Source organism: Lipophrys pholis (assembly GCF_963383615.2).
Source record: "Lipophrys pholis genome assembly, chromosome: 3".
NCBI classification, from domain to species: Eukaryota; Metazoa; Chordata; class Actinopteri; order Blenniiformes; family Blenniidae; genus Lipophrys; species Lipophrys pholis.
In genome coordinates, this window is record NC_137627.1 from 23,657,299 (window position 1) to 23,675,522 (window position 18,224).

At 44.0% G+C, this 18,224-nt stretch overlaps 1 protein-coding gene across 3 annotated transcripts in view; it reads left to right on the forward strand.

Annotated features, from left to right (window-relative positions):
* ccdc9 (coiled-coil domain containing 9) overlaps positions 1 to 17,680 on the forward strand; it is a 29,734-nt gene extending 12,054 nt beyond the window's left edge. For 2 of the 3 annotated variants that reach the window (XM_080459629.1, XM_080459630.1), the window contains exons 9-16: positions 575 to 636; positions 4,026 to 4,070; positions 7,496 to 7,616; positions 8,211 to 8,334; positions 8,704 to 9,205; positions 9,541 to 9,990; positions 10,928 to 11,155; positions 16,082 to 17,680. In XM_080459629.1, the coding sequence (XP_080315755.1) occupies positions 575 to 636; positions 4,026 to 4,070; positions 7,496 to 7,616; positions 8,211 to 8,334; positions 8,704 to 9,205; positions 9,541 to 9,990; positions 10,928 to 11,155; positions 16,082 to 16,086 (1,537 nt within the window). In that variant the 3' untranslated portion in view covers positions 16,087 to 17,680. The remainder of the gene's footprint in view (positions 1 to 574; positions 637 to 4,025; positions 4,071 to 7,495; positions 7,617 to 8,210; positions 8,335 to 8,703; positions 9,206 to 9,540; positions 9,991 to 10,927; positions 11,156 to 16,081) is intronic. The other variant, XM_080459631.1, reaches the window with a different exon arrangement.
* The last annotated feature ends 544 nt before the right edge of the window (positions 17,681 to 18,224 follow it).

Below are 18,224 nucleotides of genomic sequence, written 5' to 3' on the forward strand. Positions count from 1 at the left end.
TGCTTTTGAGGACGTTTTCATAGGAACAGTGAAACATGAAAAGTAAAATAAAAACGACAAAGCAAAATACCAGATAATTAAAATAATTCGTCAGGCTTATTTTAAATGGGAAAACTAAAAATATCAACTGTTATAAACTCAAGTCCCGTTAAATCACATTTTGCAGAATTTAAGTACCAAAACACTAAATTGCCGATAGAAAAGAGTCAAATATAAAACAGAACTGAGATTCTCTCTTAAAGTGCAGCGATTTAAACAAACATTTAAACATTTAAAACTCCAATGTCTAGAACCTGACTATTAAAAGTCCAACAGCTTTAGAACATTTTACTGGACCTCGGGTCCGGTTCCGCGTCTTGAACTCAGTCAGGTGCTTGTGAGGTTTGAGGCGACATTCACAGGCTGCAGCTAAAAACGGCCTGTTGGGCTCTGTCACGTGTCTGACGAGGTTCTGTCGGACGGAGAGGACAAAGTGAAGACGGAACGTTTCCGAGCAGCTGTCAGCCAGGATGAAGATGACGATGATGAAGATGCTTTGACTGACTGTGTTTCTGCCTCGTGGCTGTTTTCACAGGTTCAAGGAGGACGCATATGTGCCTGCCGAGGGCGTGGCATCTGAACAGGGCGGCAGGAGAGGTGAGACGCACGCACGCACGCACGCACGCACGCACGCACGCACACACACACACACACAGACTGCTCATCACCATGGTTACAAAACAGCTGGCAGGATGAGCCAGCAGCTGACCTTCGATGCACTTCCTTCGTCTCTCGTATACACACACAGAGACACGCACACGATGAAATCAAAAACAAGGTAAAACTGCGACAAAATGGATAAAAAAACATTCAAATGAATTATGACATTTTAAAATTTAAACCGCTAAATGCCAAGATTTTAAATATGTATTTACATAGTTAAGAGAAAAAAAGACAATAAAGAAACAGAAAAACAAAGATGTAAAAAAATCTTTAAACAAATTAATAGTTTAAATGAATAAATAAACCTTTTAATTATTTAAAAGTAAAGCTGAAGAGGTGTTTTGGAATACATTTGAGTGCCTGCAGTCGTTACCTAAAAATTGATTTATATCTGTATTTAAATTTTTGTTTGAGTTGCTGTGAAATCAGTTTAGATGTAAAGCTATAAAACCCATGACCCTAAACTTTACATCTAGTGCGGCACGGCTTTTGAAGAGGGTTCACACACACACACACACACACACACCCACACACACACCCACACACACACACACACACACACACACACACACACACACACACACACACACACACACACACACACACACACACACACACACACACACACACACACACACACACACACACACACACACACACACACACACACACACACACACACACACACACACACACACACACACACACACACACACACACACACACACACAAACGACGTGAGGTTTCTTCTGGAGGCTCCGGCAGCTTAAGGCTGAGGTTCATCTGGACTCCTGGGAAATACAGTTTGCATTTACATAACCAGCTTAATTAGCCTGCGGAGGGCGACGGCCCCACCTCTCGTGTGTGTGCGAGTGCGAATACTGACTTCTACAAGCCCAGAAATGTATTTCAACACGAGAGTTTTCGCATCGGTCGTTTCAAATATCAGGTGGCTTTAATGAAATGACGGCTGCGTCTCACAAAAACAAAAGGAGAAGCATCTGCATAATTTATTGTTTTGAAAGTTTTTCCATTTTTAAATCATTGTAAAACACAAGCCAAATAAAAATGTTGTGTCCAAAACAAGTAAAAATGTATCCTAATAATCTATAAATAGCAGCTTAACGTTTTCCCCTTTGTTTCAGTGCAAAGAGGGTGTGTCCTCATTATCGATATATCTTTTGACAAAACTTGAACAAGGTTAATACTAAGAAAAATATTTATAGTTTCACCATTCTGTAACTTTGAAGATGTTAAACAGCAGTGGGGGGGCAGGGGGGGTTCAGCTGCTTCTTCAGGGTCTTCACGCTTGATCATGCTCAGTGGTTTCTCATCAGCAGTGGGAATCAAACCAGCAAACCTCTATTTACAAGTTTTCTACTCTTGAGGAATCTATGAACGGCAATTACTTTTACTGAGAAACTCCAAATATTGTTTTACCTGCAAATTTTAGACTTTGTTACCTTGACAGCGCCCTCTGCTGGGCGAATCTAAAAAAAAAGTTAATGACGTTGCAACATGTCCATTTTCTGAAACTAACACATTTTCTGCAGGATTCCGGCATTACGCTGTGTGTGTGTCTCAGCGTCTCCACTGAACACGTGTCACCACAAAACGTTTAAAGGGAACAAAAATGCTTTTATGCTTGAAATGTTGCCTTGTGAAAGCAATAAGAAAAAGTGTATAAAATGGTACGAAAATCTTGGGAAAAAAACTTCAACAAGCCTCCATGGCTGAAAACATTTAAATAATATAACATTTAGGTATTTGTATATATTTTTAGAATGAATAAAAATATAACTTTTCCCCTTTTCTGAATTTAACTCGTCCCAGTCATCATTAACTATAACTACTCGTGCCTGGATCAGCAGGCTGGGGGTCAAAGGTCATGCTCAGGGACTCCAGCACGAGCTTGCTTCCCTAAAACCTAAACTGCTTAATAGTTCAGCAACTTTTAGATTTTGATTTAATTTGGGGTTTTTAGAGGTTTACTGTGACAAAACTGAAAAACAGCTTCAGCTGTGTTCACGTCAAAGCTGAGAATGAATAATTCATGTTTCTGCTTTATGAGGCTAAACAAAGATCATTTATATCTTTGTTGTGTAATTTCTTCTGCCGATATGTTCAGTTTAACGTCGACACTGAAGGCGTCTTGCTGCCTGCGTGTTGACGCTGCAGGTCGGTCATTCGCATGATGCGACCGAGTGGAGGACGGCGGTTTGAGGACACGGCTTTGCACAAATGTCACAACACGAGACGCCGAGTGGCAGAAAAGTCAAAACTCTTTCAGAACAGCTCTGCATCTTTAATGCGGCTCTGCCGCCTCGTGTCAGCTGCTGCAGATGTGACCTGCACAGCTGGATAATTCATCACAGGAATCTAAAATACACCTTTTAACAGTTCTGTAGCTTTTGCCCTCGTAGCAAGAGATTTCTATTTTCTGAATTAACTTGAATGAGATAAGAGATATGATCAGACTTTTTTAATCCCACGTGGGGAAATTCAGTATATGTACATAGACGTGAGTAAATAGGCGTTTTTCCTGTTTCTGTGATCATGAACATTTTTCCTTGATTTAATAATATGACCTCTGCCCAGGAGAGTCTTAGTCTTTAAATACTAACTTTAGAATAGCCTGTTAATGCTAATCCTATTTAATAAAAAATGTTTAGTCATATGGTCACATCTCTTTCTTCAGATGAATAGAAAATAAATATAGGTTTAGTACACTGAGTTGATTTAGAAATTAAAAATGATACGTGTCGATACGAAACGTTAAGCTGAAGACAAGTTTGTTCTTTCCTCAAGTCGATTTTTGTTTAAATGAGTTGCCTTTGACCGTCGCTTAGAGTTTTCAGTCAGAAGTCGACCAGCTCAGAGCTCACAGTCGGTTTAGAGACGAGGAGCAGGAAAAACAAGAGGGTTGGTCGAGTAATGATGCTGCAGTGAATTCACTGTGCAAAGACTGGAAATAATATAAACCAAATAAAAAAATGCAATGAGCGTGACAAATTCAGTTCATCAAGTGGTTATTGAATCATCTTGATGTAGTGGATAATAAAAGTGAAGGGAAATGAGTCCATGAGGCAGAAAGTCTGAAGGGAAGATTGATCATCTTTTCCATTTCTGATCGGCGTCTCACGTCCTCTCATTTCTCTGCTGCTCGCTCGTTCTGGCTCCGCGGTGAGACGATATTTAGAGATGTGTGATATTTTCCTGTCTGTATGTGTTTTTCTGTGTAGTAATATGTGTGTGTGTGTGTGTGTGTATGCATGCATGTGTGTTTTTGTGTTGTAACGTGTGTGTGTGTGTCCTCTCTGCAGCGCGGGGGCGTTACTCTGGTGCGGCGCCCCGGGGCAGGGCCTCAGGTTAGACCCCAGCATGGGACTGAGACCGCACTGTTTGCTGTTTATTGTGTGAAGCACAACAGCTGCCCCCCCCCCCCCCCCCCAATCACCTCGGGAGCATGAAGCCCCCTCACAGCATCGCAGCCCTCTGATCTCTTTACATCATCTGCTCACTGAACTGTGAGGGCATCAAAGTGAAGTGTGATCACAGACCTGTGAGCCCCGGCATGCTGTAATTCTCTCAAAGTCTTTGTTATATAAAACGTTTATTCAGCCTTTAGACTTCCACCGCGGAGGAATCTTTTTATCTCTCAGCTGAGATTTGAACCTCGGTCCCGAACCACAGAGACATAACCTGATTCACCACCAGGGGGCGACTAAAGTTCATCGTCACGAGGACGTCCGGCGTTTTTAAAGTGTGCGGTTGATATCCTATAGGAGGAGCCAGAGAGCTTTCGAGGGAGGCAACAAAAGTACCGTACTGTCTTGACTATAGGTCACGCCGGAGTAGAAGTCGCATTTTTCAAAACACGTCAGTGTCTCTCTTATACCTCGATATCCAGATGTAACTGCAGGGTAGATTAGCTTTTCCAGAACCTTCGATGAATTTATTCATCAGCTCTGATCATCTTGCTTTTATTAGTTGATTAGCCTCCTTAGTTTTCAGCAGCAGATTTTATCATTCTTCATTTGAATTCTGCTGTTTAAGTTACAAGACCAGCCAACAACCTAAAAAAAACTTACAGGCCAGAAATTATTCTTTTTTATTCTTGTATAAAGACTATGAAAAGTCAGAGTCAGAATTATTCTATATCTAAGTCAAAATTTATTTGATTAAAACACTTAAAAGTAGCGTTGTTCCGATACCAATTTTGTGTCCCGATACCAATACCCGGTTGCATTGTATCGGCCGATACCGATACTTGCCGATACCGATACTTGCCTAAACCACAGTGTTTAAAAAAAGATATGGCCTGTTTTTTTACCAATTCTTAAGAACTGCATACTCACTTGGTTGTATAAATCATTGCTATTATGGCTTCATCTGGCACTGCTTAAACCTTTGTGAAACAGGAAAAAAACACCAACACAGTAAATGTAGGACAACTTTTTTATTCCCTACCTGGTATGGGTGAAACTGAAAAAAGAATAAACTTTTCTTAAACCTGAGTTTTAGCTCACAAATGCCCAAAAAATAGTGCAATATCCATGTACCGGTAAATACATATAAAACAGTAGTGCAACCGCAGTTAAATTTAAATTAAAATAACAAATAATATAGATATGACGCTTTCCTTGGCATGCACTGAATACGTCACCATACATGGATCAGGACTCAGGGCAGCAGTGAGTGAGAGTCGGGAGAGAGACAAACACACGGTGCTGTATCGGCGAGTTAACTGTTCGTACTTGCCGATACTGATACCAGCTTTTAGTGTGGTATCAGCCCCCCCTCCCGATACTGGTATCGGTATCTGCTCAACACTACTTAAAAGTATAGCACGAGTAGTGTCCAAGAAATAAACTGATGTAACAAGTATTGATTGTGTTTGATCTGCTCTGTGCTTTCTAACACACCCTGAAATTGAGGCTCAGCAGTTATTTCAAGGCAAAAACTATAAACTTGCATCATCTTAGTTGCTGACAAGAGATCATTAGGAAGCTCATCATTAAACCAAAAATTACTGCGGGGTCACACAAGTGTATCAAACACATTTTTCCTGAATTTTTCAAGTACACATCATTGTTGTAAAAACCCGGAGATTATTCCATGAAACACGGCCCTGAAGAACATAGGCCACATCTATTGCATAACAAAATAGTTTTTCCACATATTTCATATTGGGAAAGGTGTAAAACGAACACAGGGTCGATTTTTATTCTTGCAACAACAAAACAAAAACAATTCTAGAGCTTTTTCGTTCAGGTGACATCTAGTTTGAGCTCGCTGAGGTTTCTCTGTGGTGCAGTCGCAGGATTCTGTTGTCATCCGGTGACATCTAGTGGTCCCAGGTGGTATCTACTGGTATGTTACTTCCTAATAAAACTGGCCAAATCACTGAAGACGGCTAAACTAAAGAAAAGTGCGACTTTAGGTTTAGAAAATACGGTACTTGGTCTGAAACGAAGTCCTGTGCAGCTCCTGGTCTTTCAGCCTCCTCGACGTTTGGCTCTGAGGTTCGACCGCTGGTTTTTTCGCGGCGTGTCGCTCTGAGAGGCTTCAACCCACAGCCGAGTTATTTCTAACCCCCGTTTCCTCCTGGCTTACCTCCATTGTCATCTCCATACTGACCTGTAAATTGCAGCATTACAACTGCCCCACATTAACTGTGTGTGTGTGTGTGTGTGTGTGTGTGTGTGTGTGTGTGTGTGTGTGTGTGTGTGTGTGTGTGTGTGTGTGTGTGTGTGTGTGTGTGTGTGTGTGTGTGTGTGTGTGTGTGTGTGTGTGTGTGTGTGTGTGTGTGTGTGTGTGTGTGTGTGTGTGTGTGTGTGTGTGTGTGTGTGTGTGTGTGTGTGTGTGTGTGTGTGTGTGTGTGTGTGTGTGTGTGTGTGTGTGTGTGTGTGTGTGTGTGTGTGTGTCCACCATTTCTAATTTGTGGAATGACTCGAGTGTCCTCTTCCCGCCCCGAGCTGCTCTTTTCAATCTCGTCATCCTCTCTCTCCTCGTTGATCCCTTCATTTCTTTTGTACTTGTATCTTTTTCTTTGACCTTTTTTTATCTCCCCTTCAAGCTCTTATCCCCCTCCCCCCTCCTCTACGTCTCCTTCCCGCCATTGAAGCTTTTGGTCTCTGACCTTCTCTCTTCCTCACTTCCCTCCTTCTTCCTCACTAACTTTAACCGTCTCATCATCCTCCTGCTGGTTTCTCTCTCTCTCTCTCTCTCTCTCTCTCTCTCTCTCTCTCTCTCTCTCTCTCTCTCTCTGCTTCTTTATTCCTCCCTCAGCAGCTCATTTGTTCCATTTCTCTGACTCTGAATGCTTTTTATTTAAGTACTCTTCCACTTTTGTCCATTTCCATTTATGTCCTCTTTTCTTTCCCGTCCTCCAGTACTTTAATTCTCTTTCATGCCGTCGTGTTTTCGGCAGTCTTTACCTTCAGTACCGTGCTGATTGACACTGATCTGTGTAGAGATGATTAATGTGTCAGTCCTGCAACAAATCCTCCTTGCATTCAGGCTATAATGTTAATTTGTTTATTTTCAACTGAAACAAACTACAAGTCAACCAAAATGTATGTGACTGTATTGAGTCCTGTGGAGCGTCTGTCCAACTGGATGACCCTGCAACTACTTGTAGTTGATCACAGTCATGGCATTTGAGTCTTTATCGACTCCTTTTCCTCTCCTTTAACCCCCCCATCTTCTCATTTGCCTTCTACCTCTTAAGACCATAACCGCTACAATAAATAACTTGTATCTATCCTCACATCTTTGGTGTCTCCTCCAGACGACGGTAAGCGGCCGCCCAAAGCTCCGACGTTCGGGGACTTCCTGTCGCAGGGCCGGAGCCCCGGCTCCCGGGGGGACCGTGGCCGAGGGAGGGGCCGAGGACAGAAGCTGAGCTACAGGTGAAATTATCTGCTGTGTTGCTTGAAATGGAACGTCAGAGATGTAACCAATATCTGGTTGTAATTCACTGCATGCTGTTATTGCAAACAATGATTTTATTTAGGGACGTACAATAGGTCTGCTACGGTAGTGTAGTTTTGTCTGTTGCTGCAAAATCGAGAAGCAATTAACATCAAAATGAGCAACCATCTCATTTTGAAGTTTCTTACTTGTTTCCTCAAAATAAATAATTCACTTGTGGTTGTTTTTAAAGCAGAGGAATCTCAACAGAGACTGTCAAGTTAAAGAAAACGTGTCTAAAGCTTGAAATCTATTCATATTTTATATTAGTTATCCTTTTATAGGGTGAAACAAACCCTACAGCCAGTTAATAAAAAAAAAGATCCTGAAAAGTCTAAAAGTAACATTTTTACGGGATGCCTTCACAAATGTGTTTTCATCCGAAAGGTGTTGTTTTCTGTAATTGTTGCTGATGTTAGTTTTAAAAAGCTACACATTTTTTTCCTTTGAGGTGTTTCTTTGAGTCCTCAGATGCCCGTTTCCTCGTCTTCTCGTGAGATTGTAACGCTGATGTGACATTTCTTTTTTGACAGTATGCATGACAACCGCTGGGAAGGTGAGGAGGAAGACGAGAAGGAAAAAGAGGACAAGACGAAGAGAGAGAAGCCTAAAAAGGAGAGAGAGGAGGAGAAAACCAAACCTGGCCCAGCACTGAAGGTGAAACGACTTGTTCCTGCTTATTGGAAACTCTGATTAATACGGATTTACAGGAGAACAAGGATGAGCAGCAGAGCCTGCATAACTCTGCTCTGCTGCTCATCCCACAAATGCATGTTCCTTACACTGTTTAAATAATCCGGCTTTCCAGCTGTGTAAGATAGAACTAATCAAAATGGTCTCACTTTTTGTGCCATTTGACTTTTTACATGATTCAACTTTCTCTGAACATTTGTAAAGAAGCAATAACTTGTGAGATCGTCACATTTCTTCACTCATGAAGGTTTCTGTCTAATTTAAAGAGACAACAGCAAATAAAGAATAAAGAAGCCAGTGTCCCAATAAGTGTCTCTGTGTACTTTGTCTCAGGTGGCAGAGAAGAACAGACAGGATGAAGAGGAGGATGAGTGGGAGGACGCCAGCGACGGCGAGGAAGACGAGGTGGAGGACGGCAGCGACTCCGAACACAACTCCCGAGGAGATGAGAAGAAAGACACGGGGAAAGAGAAAGCATTAAAGAGCAAAGCCGACTCGCTCGTGTCTCCCAGGACTCGTCCCCGGAAGACGTCTGCAGGGAGCCCCAAAGAGCAGCGGACCCCCCGGCCGAAGGTCCACATCCCGCCCCCGGCTGCAGCTCAGGACTCCCCAGAGGCGGGCAAACCCGTCAGCCCCTTCTCCCCGCTGGACGGGCACCAGCCGGTGACAGACTGGGGCGAGGAGATGGAGATGGTATCGCCCCGCAGCAGCATGGGGGGCGAGAGCCCCCTGAAGCCCCCCAGCGTTGAATCCAGTCCACCACAGAAGGACCAGGAGGAGGGGGGGGCCCGGACCACCGAGGCGCCTGCTGAGACTGAGACTGAACAGCACACAGGTAAGACTCACCAACAGCCTTACCGACATATTACAGTATACCAACACAGAAGAGTTCAAATACAAAATAACAAATGACGGAAAGAGACAAATCGTCTGTTTCTGCTCAGTTAAATGCATTTTAATTGAATTCAGTCAGTTTTAAACAAACGTGACTGCATTTTCGTGCATGATTGTGAAATATCTTTCAGCCGTGTGAGCTACAAAAAGCACACAATTAGATTTCGAGATTCTAAAATACTATAATGTACTCTGCATCTTACCTGTGCTTCACCATAATCAATAATATGGAAACTCCTCCACCTCCAATCCTTTCCTTCCTTCGCTGTGATTCAGCCGCAGACGTTTCCTCTCCTGCAGTCGAAGTCCAGCACACTGTGATTGTATCCGAGCCAGAGGAGACTCCCTCAGACTCCCCCAATGTACCGCCGTCTGGCTCCGCCCCCTCTGAGGCGTCTGCGCCTGCCCCCGTCGAAGCATCTGGCCCCGCCCCCTCTGATCCCGCCCCCTTGAAGGTGTCTGCACCTGCCCCTGTCGAAGCATCTGGCCCCGCCTCCTCTGAGGCGTCTGCGCCTGCCCCCGTCGAAGCATCTGGCCCCGCCTCCCCTAAGCCCAGCCCTTCCAAGGTGTCTGATCCTGCCGTCGCTGAGGCCTCTTGCCCCACCCCCTCGGAGGCCTCTGGCCCCGCCCCTTCAAAGGTATCTGAGCCTGCCCCCATTGATGCATCTGACTCCGCCCCCTGCAAGGCGAGTGAGGACCAGGATGCAGCAGCTGCTCCTTCACAAGGTAGGACTGTAACCAAGCTGAAGTTGTGCTCACGCTGTGTCGGATGTTACACTTCAAACGACTTTCAAAGTTACTTTTTACATGCATCAGCTTCTTCCACATCCTCGTGTCTCCTCCCTACCTACATCCATGAACCTCCTCAGTGGCCTCCCTCTCCTCTTGCTGGGCCCAGCAGCTCCATCCTCCGTGTATTTTACCCAACGTAACTTTCATCTCTCCTCCAAATGTGATCCAACCACCTGGCCTGGTGTTAATTGTTAAATAAACCTGGTAATAGATCGTTGGCACTGTTTGACGTGGACCAGTACTGGTTTGGTGTGGATTGTTCCTCAATTCAACCAATAAGAACAATTGTGGGCGGGGCTGTGGGCCCACCTGAACCTGTAGGGAATAGAAGAGGTGGTGACATTTGATTTTGGGAATGGTTTTGGACTTTTTGAAAATTCATATTGTTACCAATATAAGAAAACTGATTCAAGGTTCATATTTGGAACAAAGTTTCTTAAAACTTTTTTAAAATGTAAAAAAATGATTAAATCAATTAAGTTGCTATCTCTTAAGAAATGCTTTAACTGCTGTTTAAAAGCACATATTTGTTGTAATTGTTGGTAAACCCAAATAGTAAGGTGTTGTTTTCTGAAATAATACATTTAAAAGTAGTCTATTCTGCATTTTTATAAGGAATTAAAAAAAGAAGCACAACTATATGATAACTGAAGCGTCCGTCTGTGTAATTAGATTACTAATGGAGGATCTCAAAAATAATCACTCCGATATAAAAATCAATCCTAAAACTAGCAGATGGCTCAGAGACTTAAAATCAGATTTTGTGTCTGCGGGCAAAAATCAGTTATTTTGATCAGTGAAAATAGAGGATGTTCCTTTGTTATTATGTGTTTGAGGTTGAAATGTATAATTTCTTTTCTCTGCCTGACAGAGGATAAACCAGACCCCGGTCCCTGTCCTGCCGTCCTGGAGGCTGACCAGAGCTCGTCCCTCCCGGCGGCGGAGGATGAAGAAGAGGAGGAGGAGGACGATGAAGAGGAGGACGATGATGACGACGACGAGGACGATGACGAGGACGACGACGATGACGAGGAGGATGAAGAGGAGGACAAGACGCCTGCGGGAAGCGAAGCTGCTCCATCAGCAGAAACGTCCTCAGGTGCAGTTGTTATCGCGGACTTTGAGACGGTGGCGTTCTGTAAGAGAGACCCTGAGCAGCTCTGACGTCCCGTCACGCTTCGCTCTCTATTTTGTCCGTCTTGGTTGTGATCCTCGCTGTCTTCCTCCTCGTCCTCGTGGTGCTTCTGTCGCTCCTGCATTGTTTTTGCTCCTTCCACTGATCAACAAACCATACATTTGGTGGCATGAAAACCCAAAGACACATTAATTCACTCACCTCCTCCAGCCAATCAGGACCCCACTCCCTGTCTGAGTCTCCTCCTCCTGCTGCTGCTGCTGCTGCTGCTCCTGCTGCTGCTGCTGCTGCTGCTGCTGCTGCTGCTGCTCCTCGTGTGATGGACTCAAATGATTAACTCCTCCTCCTGTGATGCTGTTTGCTGTATTTGCTCCCTGTGTGCGGCTCCTGAGGCCTGAACTACGAAGCAGGATTATCGTATCCGGGATATCTCTCTGTTAGCAGGATCGACATTCGCTACCCTTGATGAGCGTTACCACGAAGCAGGTTATCAACCCGGTAGTTCAACGCAGGGTTTTCCCGTCGGGATCATTGCGCGGTCACATAAAAGGGGCGGAGTTTGCAGCATCTGGTCAATCGCAAACCGGCAACTTACGTAATGGAGGAGCAATTATTCTCTGAAAATATGAAGAAGTCAAACACGTCATGCTGGCTGAAAGCAACAGGAAACCGTCGTCTCGTGAGAATATTAAATTTTAATATGAAGAAGTTTATTTTAATGTTGTCTGTTTAATTTATAAACAGACAGCACTCAGATCAATTTCACTTTATTACGGCAGAAACATTTTGGGCAGAGCTTCCTCGCTGCTCTTCTTTTAGTTTATATTTTCCATAGAGTTGTTTTGAGGCTCAGTTTCCTCCGTGTGAGCACGTTTCGTGTTATAATCTAAATTCCTCACCGTGACAGCATGAGCAAATGTGCTCTCCATAAATTCATGTTTCTGCAGTTGTGTCAGGCGACACCATTGTTATTAACCTCGTTATTCCAGATCAACCCTTGTGGAGCTGAACAGACTTGGAAACAAGTCGAGAACAAAAGCATCTTTCAGAATTCAGTGACCAGGCTTTATTTTATCTTGTTAAAAGGATTTCATCTCTTCCTAAAAACTGTGTGAAGAGCTCCTCTCACCAGCCGCACGTCAATCGGGATCTTCTAAGAACAGGCCGGTCATTTTCCAAGAGATCTGATTGGTTAGGAGGCGGAGCGTTTATACTGGTTGATCCGGAGCAGGCTAGAGGTTCAGCGTAAGTTACCATGGTGATTTAGCAGGTAAGATGTGAACGAGCATCGCAGTACTGAAAACCCAGGGTTAATCCCTGAAGTTACCTCTAAGAGAAAGTCCTGCTTCATACTACAGGCCTCATGTCCTCCTGCTTTCCTTTTGATTTGGTTGTTTTTCATTATGACTGTGATGGAAATGCTGCATGCCGAGCCCCCACCCCACCCCGCACGACCCCACCCCCACGGTGTGCCTGGTGTTTGTTAATCAATACACATGAATCAGTTTCCACTGTCGCCTGCATCCTGTTTATTCATTGCATCAAAGGAACCCAGTAAGCTGCTCACAAGACCAGATTTTAAGGTGAAAACTGAAAAGTTTTGTTTACACGAAAACGACACTTCTTCAAACAAAAAGACTTAAAAATGCACAAAAAACCTAAACCTTTATTTTTTGTAGCACGACATCAGTAATGTTTCTTGTTAGTTAGAGTTTCAGAGCTGCGACGTTCCTTCCTGCCATGAATGCAGCCTGCTGCTCATAACCTGCTTCTCTCTGCTCGGTCTCTCATGTCAGAACAGGACTGTTTACTTACTTCATAAAGCTGCTCGCTCGTCTTCCAGTGTGAGCTCATTAACAAGAAAAGAAAAGTGTAATTGCTGTCAGTCCGAGTGGATCACACAGCGATAGTTTGGATTGGGAGCACTTCACAGGACCATGAATCATCACTCAGCTGCTGTCGATGGGAAGAAGAGTCTAAATCTGTGTTTTTTCCCTCCTGGTTTCGGAGCCATTTGTCCCCCCGCGGTTTAAAAAGCGAGCTGAGTGAGTGAACCACAGACCGGAGGCAAAGCGCTCATTACGCCTCTCCTCGCAGCCACTTAGCTCCTGAATGGAGCCTTTTCTCTCCGTCTAATGGCGAGGTTGATAAACATAAATATTCCCTCTTTCTCGTCTCAGCAACATGAAGATCTGGCTGAGAAAAAGAATTACTGATGAAATTCATACAGTCAGTGTTAAAAATGACCAGACTTTAATGTTACTGTGCTACCGACACATAAAATGCGTTTTTATTAACGTGAGTACTGTTTAATTCACCATTATTACATCTCATTCTGCGCTGAAGACGTGAGGCTACAATACAGAATAACTAGACACCGAGGTATGAAGAATATATCTTATAAGGGTGGAATGTGCAGATTTTGCATCCATCCATCATTTTATTCCACTTTGGATCGATACCAATTTGACCGGGGCTGCAGTTTGAGGTGGGAGGTGTCGACCCCCACCGCACTGTACTGAGCTTTGCGATGGTCCAGGTCGTGTAAAACCCCTCTGGAAGCACTGAGAGACCGTTTGAGATGAACTCTGTCATAGCTCCAAGAAGAAATTGGGTGTTGTCACTGCATGTGTAAAAATAATCTTTTCTTAAAAATGAGTCAAAATAATCAAAGACGGAGGTTTTGGACTCTGATAGACACTGTCACCAGAAGAAAGCAGCTTTTACCACAGATCGATTCCAGTCGAGTCTCGTGTTTGTTGCGATTTCAACAGTCTTACGTTGATGGCGAGCCACAATGCACGACAAGAATCTAATAAACTTGAGGCCACGACGTAAGGTTTGTAGTGTGCAGATTAAAGCGCGAGCTGAATCGCAGCCAAGGATGTGCGTGGGGTCCACGTGATTGTGCAAGAATAAAACGTCATGAGCGTGCGCCATCTGTCCACAAAAAAAGAAACTAAACATGAAGGGATAATTGTCCTTGTGGCGTTTATGTGTTTAGAGAGAGAAATCCCGCAATTTGCCATTGTAGCTGCAAAGCGGGTTCAGCGTCGATGTGAAGCGGCATAAAACCAACATGAGACTAAAGTGTTTGCTGGGTGATGAGGGGCCGTCCACACAAGAACGCCGGTTTTTAAACACTAGTCCCAGAGTGGGGAAATTATAAAACCCCGGCTCGGCTGGGAGGTGTGGACGGCAAAGATGATCATCTGTGGAAAAGCGATGATGTCATCACCCCCCACGGCGGTCCACGATGTCATCTAATAACCGCAATAATCGCGGACTATGTGCTCTGGTCGAGCTGCAGGAGGAGCAGGGCCATAGACCTATAGAACTCAGAAATTTAGAAGTAGACTCCTGCTCATAGACTGTGCTCTAGTCTTCTTCTGCGTTTTTGGTGAGTCGCAGCGCCCCTAAAGGCCGGGCATATGTACTACATGCCCTTAAGCCTCGTGTTGAGCCGTGTTCATGATGACGTGTGGACGGAATCTTTTTTGAGAACCCCGGGGAGAAAAAAAAGATCATTTTGGCTCGTGTGGTTATTTGTGAACCAAACGGTGGAACGTTCCAGATCTGGAGAGGAGCTTCCTGTTGGCTGCTTTGTGTTTCTGGGTGTAAAAGACTGCAGTCACACTCCCGGTGACTCAGTGCAGATTAACGGCAGTCGGATGAGCTCATGTGCGCCTTGTGCCACCGTGTTATTGTGTCGGGTGGAGATCAGGAAACCAGGGAAATTAGAGGCACAATTAAGCTTTTAAAAGGCTTTTGAGAGGAAATGAGCCTGCAGGCTGCCAGACAGATGATGGGACAGATAGCGGGCGCAGCATTTGATGATTGATTGAATTAGATCGTGTGATGTTTTCTGAGGCTCTGCAGTCGATGAAGACCAACAACCAGCAGACACTCTCGGTGTCCCGCTGGTTTCTTGTTTTCTTTCTCTTTCCATCCTGTGTGGACTCCGTTGAACTGCACACACTAGTGTTTTCCCACCTTTTTATCTTGGAGTCTCCAACACTGCCTTTCAAGAGGTGGTTGGTTGAGATTTTCACTTTATGTTTCCTGTGGTTTCTGCTTCAGGAGGGATTCAACTGGGACTGGGTTTGTAGCGGCTGTACGAGGGTCTGGCCTTATTCACTCGCCTTACTTTATAGATCGATGCTGTATTAATCCAGAGGGAAACTAAAGTCTCCAGCAGCATATAAAACAATAAGATAGATGGGGGGGGTATTTTTAGGTGGTTTTAGAGCGCAGCTGCTGTTTGAACACGTCTCATTCAGACGATCACAACAACTTGACTCCAAAAGCAGAATTATTATTAACATAGATTTGATTTCCTTGATTCTGTGATTTTTAAAGTAGAGCAAGAAATCATCCCGTCTTGAGGAGGGAACTCATTCAGAAGGATGTTTCTCTGTCCTGTGAGAAACCCCGATCCAAAAAGTGGAGTAAATTAAATTTAATACTTATTTGAATCAGACTCTCTTTTATTACATAATAAATGTGGAGGAAAAAAGCCATAAAATACAGCGACCGTTTGAGCTGCACAAATTTATGGCTGCACAGTAGTGAACTGTGATGAATCGTGTTTCCAGTCTTGTGCGCCGACACTCTGCGAAGGCCAAATCACAGGATTTCAATTTGAAAAGAAAAAGTGCAACAAAAAACAAACCTCTCAAATGGTTCGATTAATTAATTAATTCAAGCCTTAAGCCGCGCCCCCCCCCCCCCTCCCCTTCCCCCCCCGGCCTGCTGGCTCAGTGGTTCAGTGAAGTGCTCTAAATGAAAGCATTAATCATGACGAGAAAGAAGCAGTGTGTGTGACGAGGTGTGTGTGTGTGTGTCTGTCTGTGCCCCCCCCCCCCCCCCCCCCCCGTTTTATGTTAACAGGCTGAAGCTGACGGGAAGAAACAGGCTCACTTGCGAGGAGGAGGAGGAGGAGGATGAAGAGCATCCACAGCTTTCATCAGCAGAGTGACCTTTCATTTATCTAAAAAAAAGAAAAAAAAAAAGAGGGAGAAAAGTAGTGATTTAGTGTTTCGGGAGGAGGAGGAGGAAGAGGGGGGGGATTGTGGGTCTCCTCCGTATCCTCAGTGTCCGGGTTCGAGCCTCACGGATGTTTATTAGTGTTGCAGACGAGTCGATCACGACTTGTTTTTGTTTAGAAGCAGCTCCGGGACGATCCGTCTTCAACAAATACAAAACTTCCTCCAGCCATTTTACTGAACAAGACGTCTGCAGGTGTCGTTCATGGAAGTTTGAATTCGTCTAGCGCCGTGTGAATATCGGTGAAATATTATTCATGTTTTTCCACTTTTCTTTTGCCGAGTTCAGTTTGTAATCCAAACGTCATGTCGGATGGCGGCAGCAGCACCTTTACTCTTGCGTCAGCGACGGCGTCCGATCTGGGTTCCTACATGAAGTCTTGCCATGCGCTAACGTTGAGCACGGCTGGCAGCGTCTTTCTAAAAGGTCAAAGTTGTGTACATTTCTGAAAAATCTTTCCTATGGATGAAAGGAGGCGCTTATTCCACATTAGAGTTTTTACATTAGTGACGCATTACAATCAGGCAACGTAAAGATCCTGCGTCCTTCTTCTAGACGAGAACGAGCAGCCGACCGTCCACTGGGTGGCAGCAGTGAGTCGGCTTAAAGCGCGCTGGGAAGCTACCTCACACTTGCATACGTCAGTGTTTGGCTTCGCTGTAATATTTTCACCGATTCTAGCAACAATCGTATCGCAAAGTCGCTGGAACGAGAAACTTCCTGCACGTTTTTTACTCCGACGGGACGGTTTTTAGTTGCTTGTTGACGTTTCTGAGGCGAGACTTCGTGAAAAAAAAAAACTGAATCGTGTGTTAATTGATCCCTTCCAGGTTTGAAATCAGGTGAAAATGACGTCGGCGCAACGAGCGTGTGAAAGTCTCGACTCTTTAGTTTCTGAGCGTATGAAAGCTCTCATAACTTTTTAAATCTTTGACTTGCACCTTGTTGCTTCCTGTGTTGTCATTAAAAATGTTGATGTTTTCTTTTTAACGAGTCCAAGATCCTGGACGAGTTAAAGATTTCTGACTGTGTCTGGAATTGTTAATCCAGCATGAACAGACGTGACTTTTCCAAAGCAGAAAGAAGCTAAACACGGGTGTGTGTGTTTGTGTGTGTTTGTGTGTGTTATGAACGTAATGACCGTTCGATGACCGGGAAGATTCACCAGCTCATGTTTGTGAAACACTCATTTCTGTTCAAATATCATTTTAAAGAGGGTTTGTTGGCCTCCTCTCGTACCTCAGCAGACTTTGGGGGGCTTTAGTGTGGTTTGTTCCGTTTGAATCATGTGACCTGCAGCTTTCAGGGCCTTTCTTTCTGTTGTAAATCTGAAGAATTAAAGCGAAGCAGCTGAATTGTAAGGAATGAAATAATGTACATTTCTTTTAAAAAAAAATTTTTTTTCAATGGAGTTGCAATATACAACAGTTTCTTTCCAAATTCAAGCCTGTGAACTTTGTCTTTTTTTTTTTGTCTGACATCAATAAGATTTGTGTTGCTCGCAGAGGCATTTAATATTTCATGATTAATTTGAATTGAAACACAAAATTTAGAAGAAAAAGCTATTTCTAACAGCAATATGTCGCCACAGCCTGTGTGAGGCTCCAGAAGTGAAGAAAGTCGGTCATCTCCCTCACTTGAACCACTTTTTAGCGAATGTGTGCTCAAACAGGCGATTCACAGATTTTCCCTTCATGATGTCATGAGGGGAAACAACTGGCTGGATTTGGGGTAATACACTTGGAGGTCCAACAGCATTGTATTCAGACACCTAATGTGAAATTATTGAAAAACTATTATGTGGGATCTTTTAACTCCTTCAAGCTTTATGAGCAGATGTTGGAGAGGAGCCTCTGCAGCGCCGCATTTGTTGATGTATTAAGGTCGGCCGCATCTGGTAGTGAGCTAATTTGGGCCATTTTTAAAGGTCATTACACTATAAATTGAAAAGTTGAATTTTTTTGACAAGTTCCCCCCAGAAAATCAG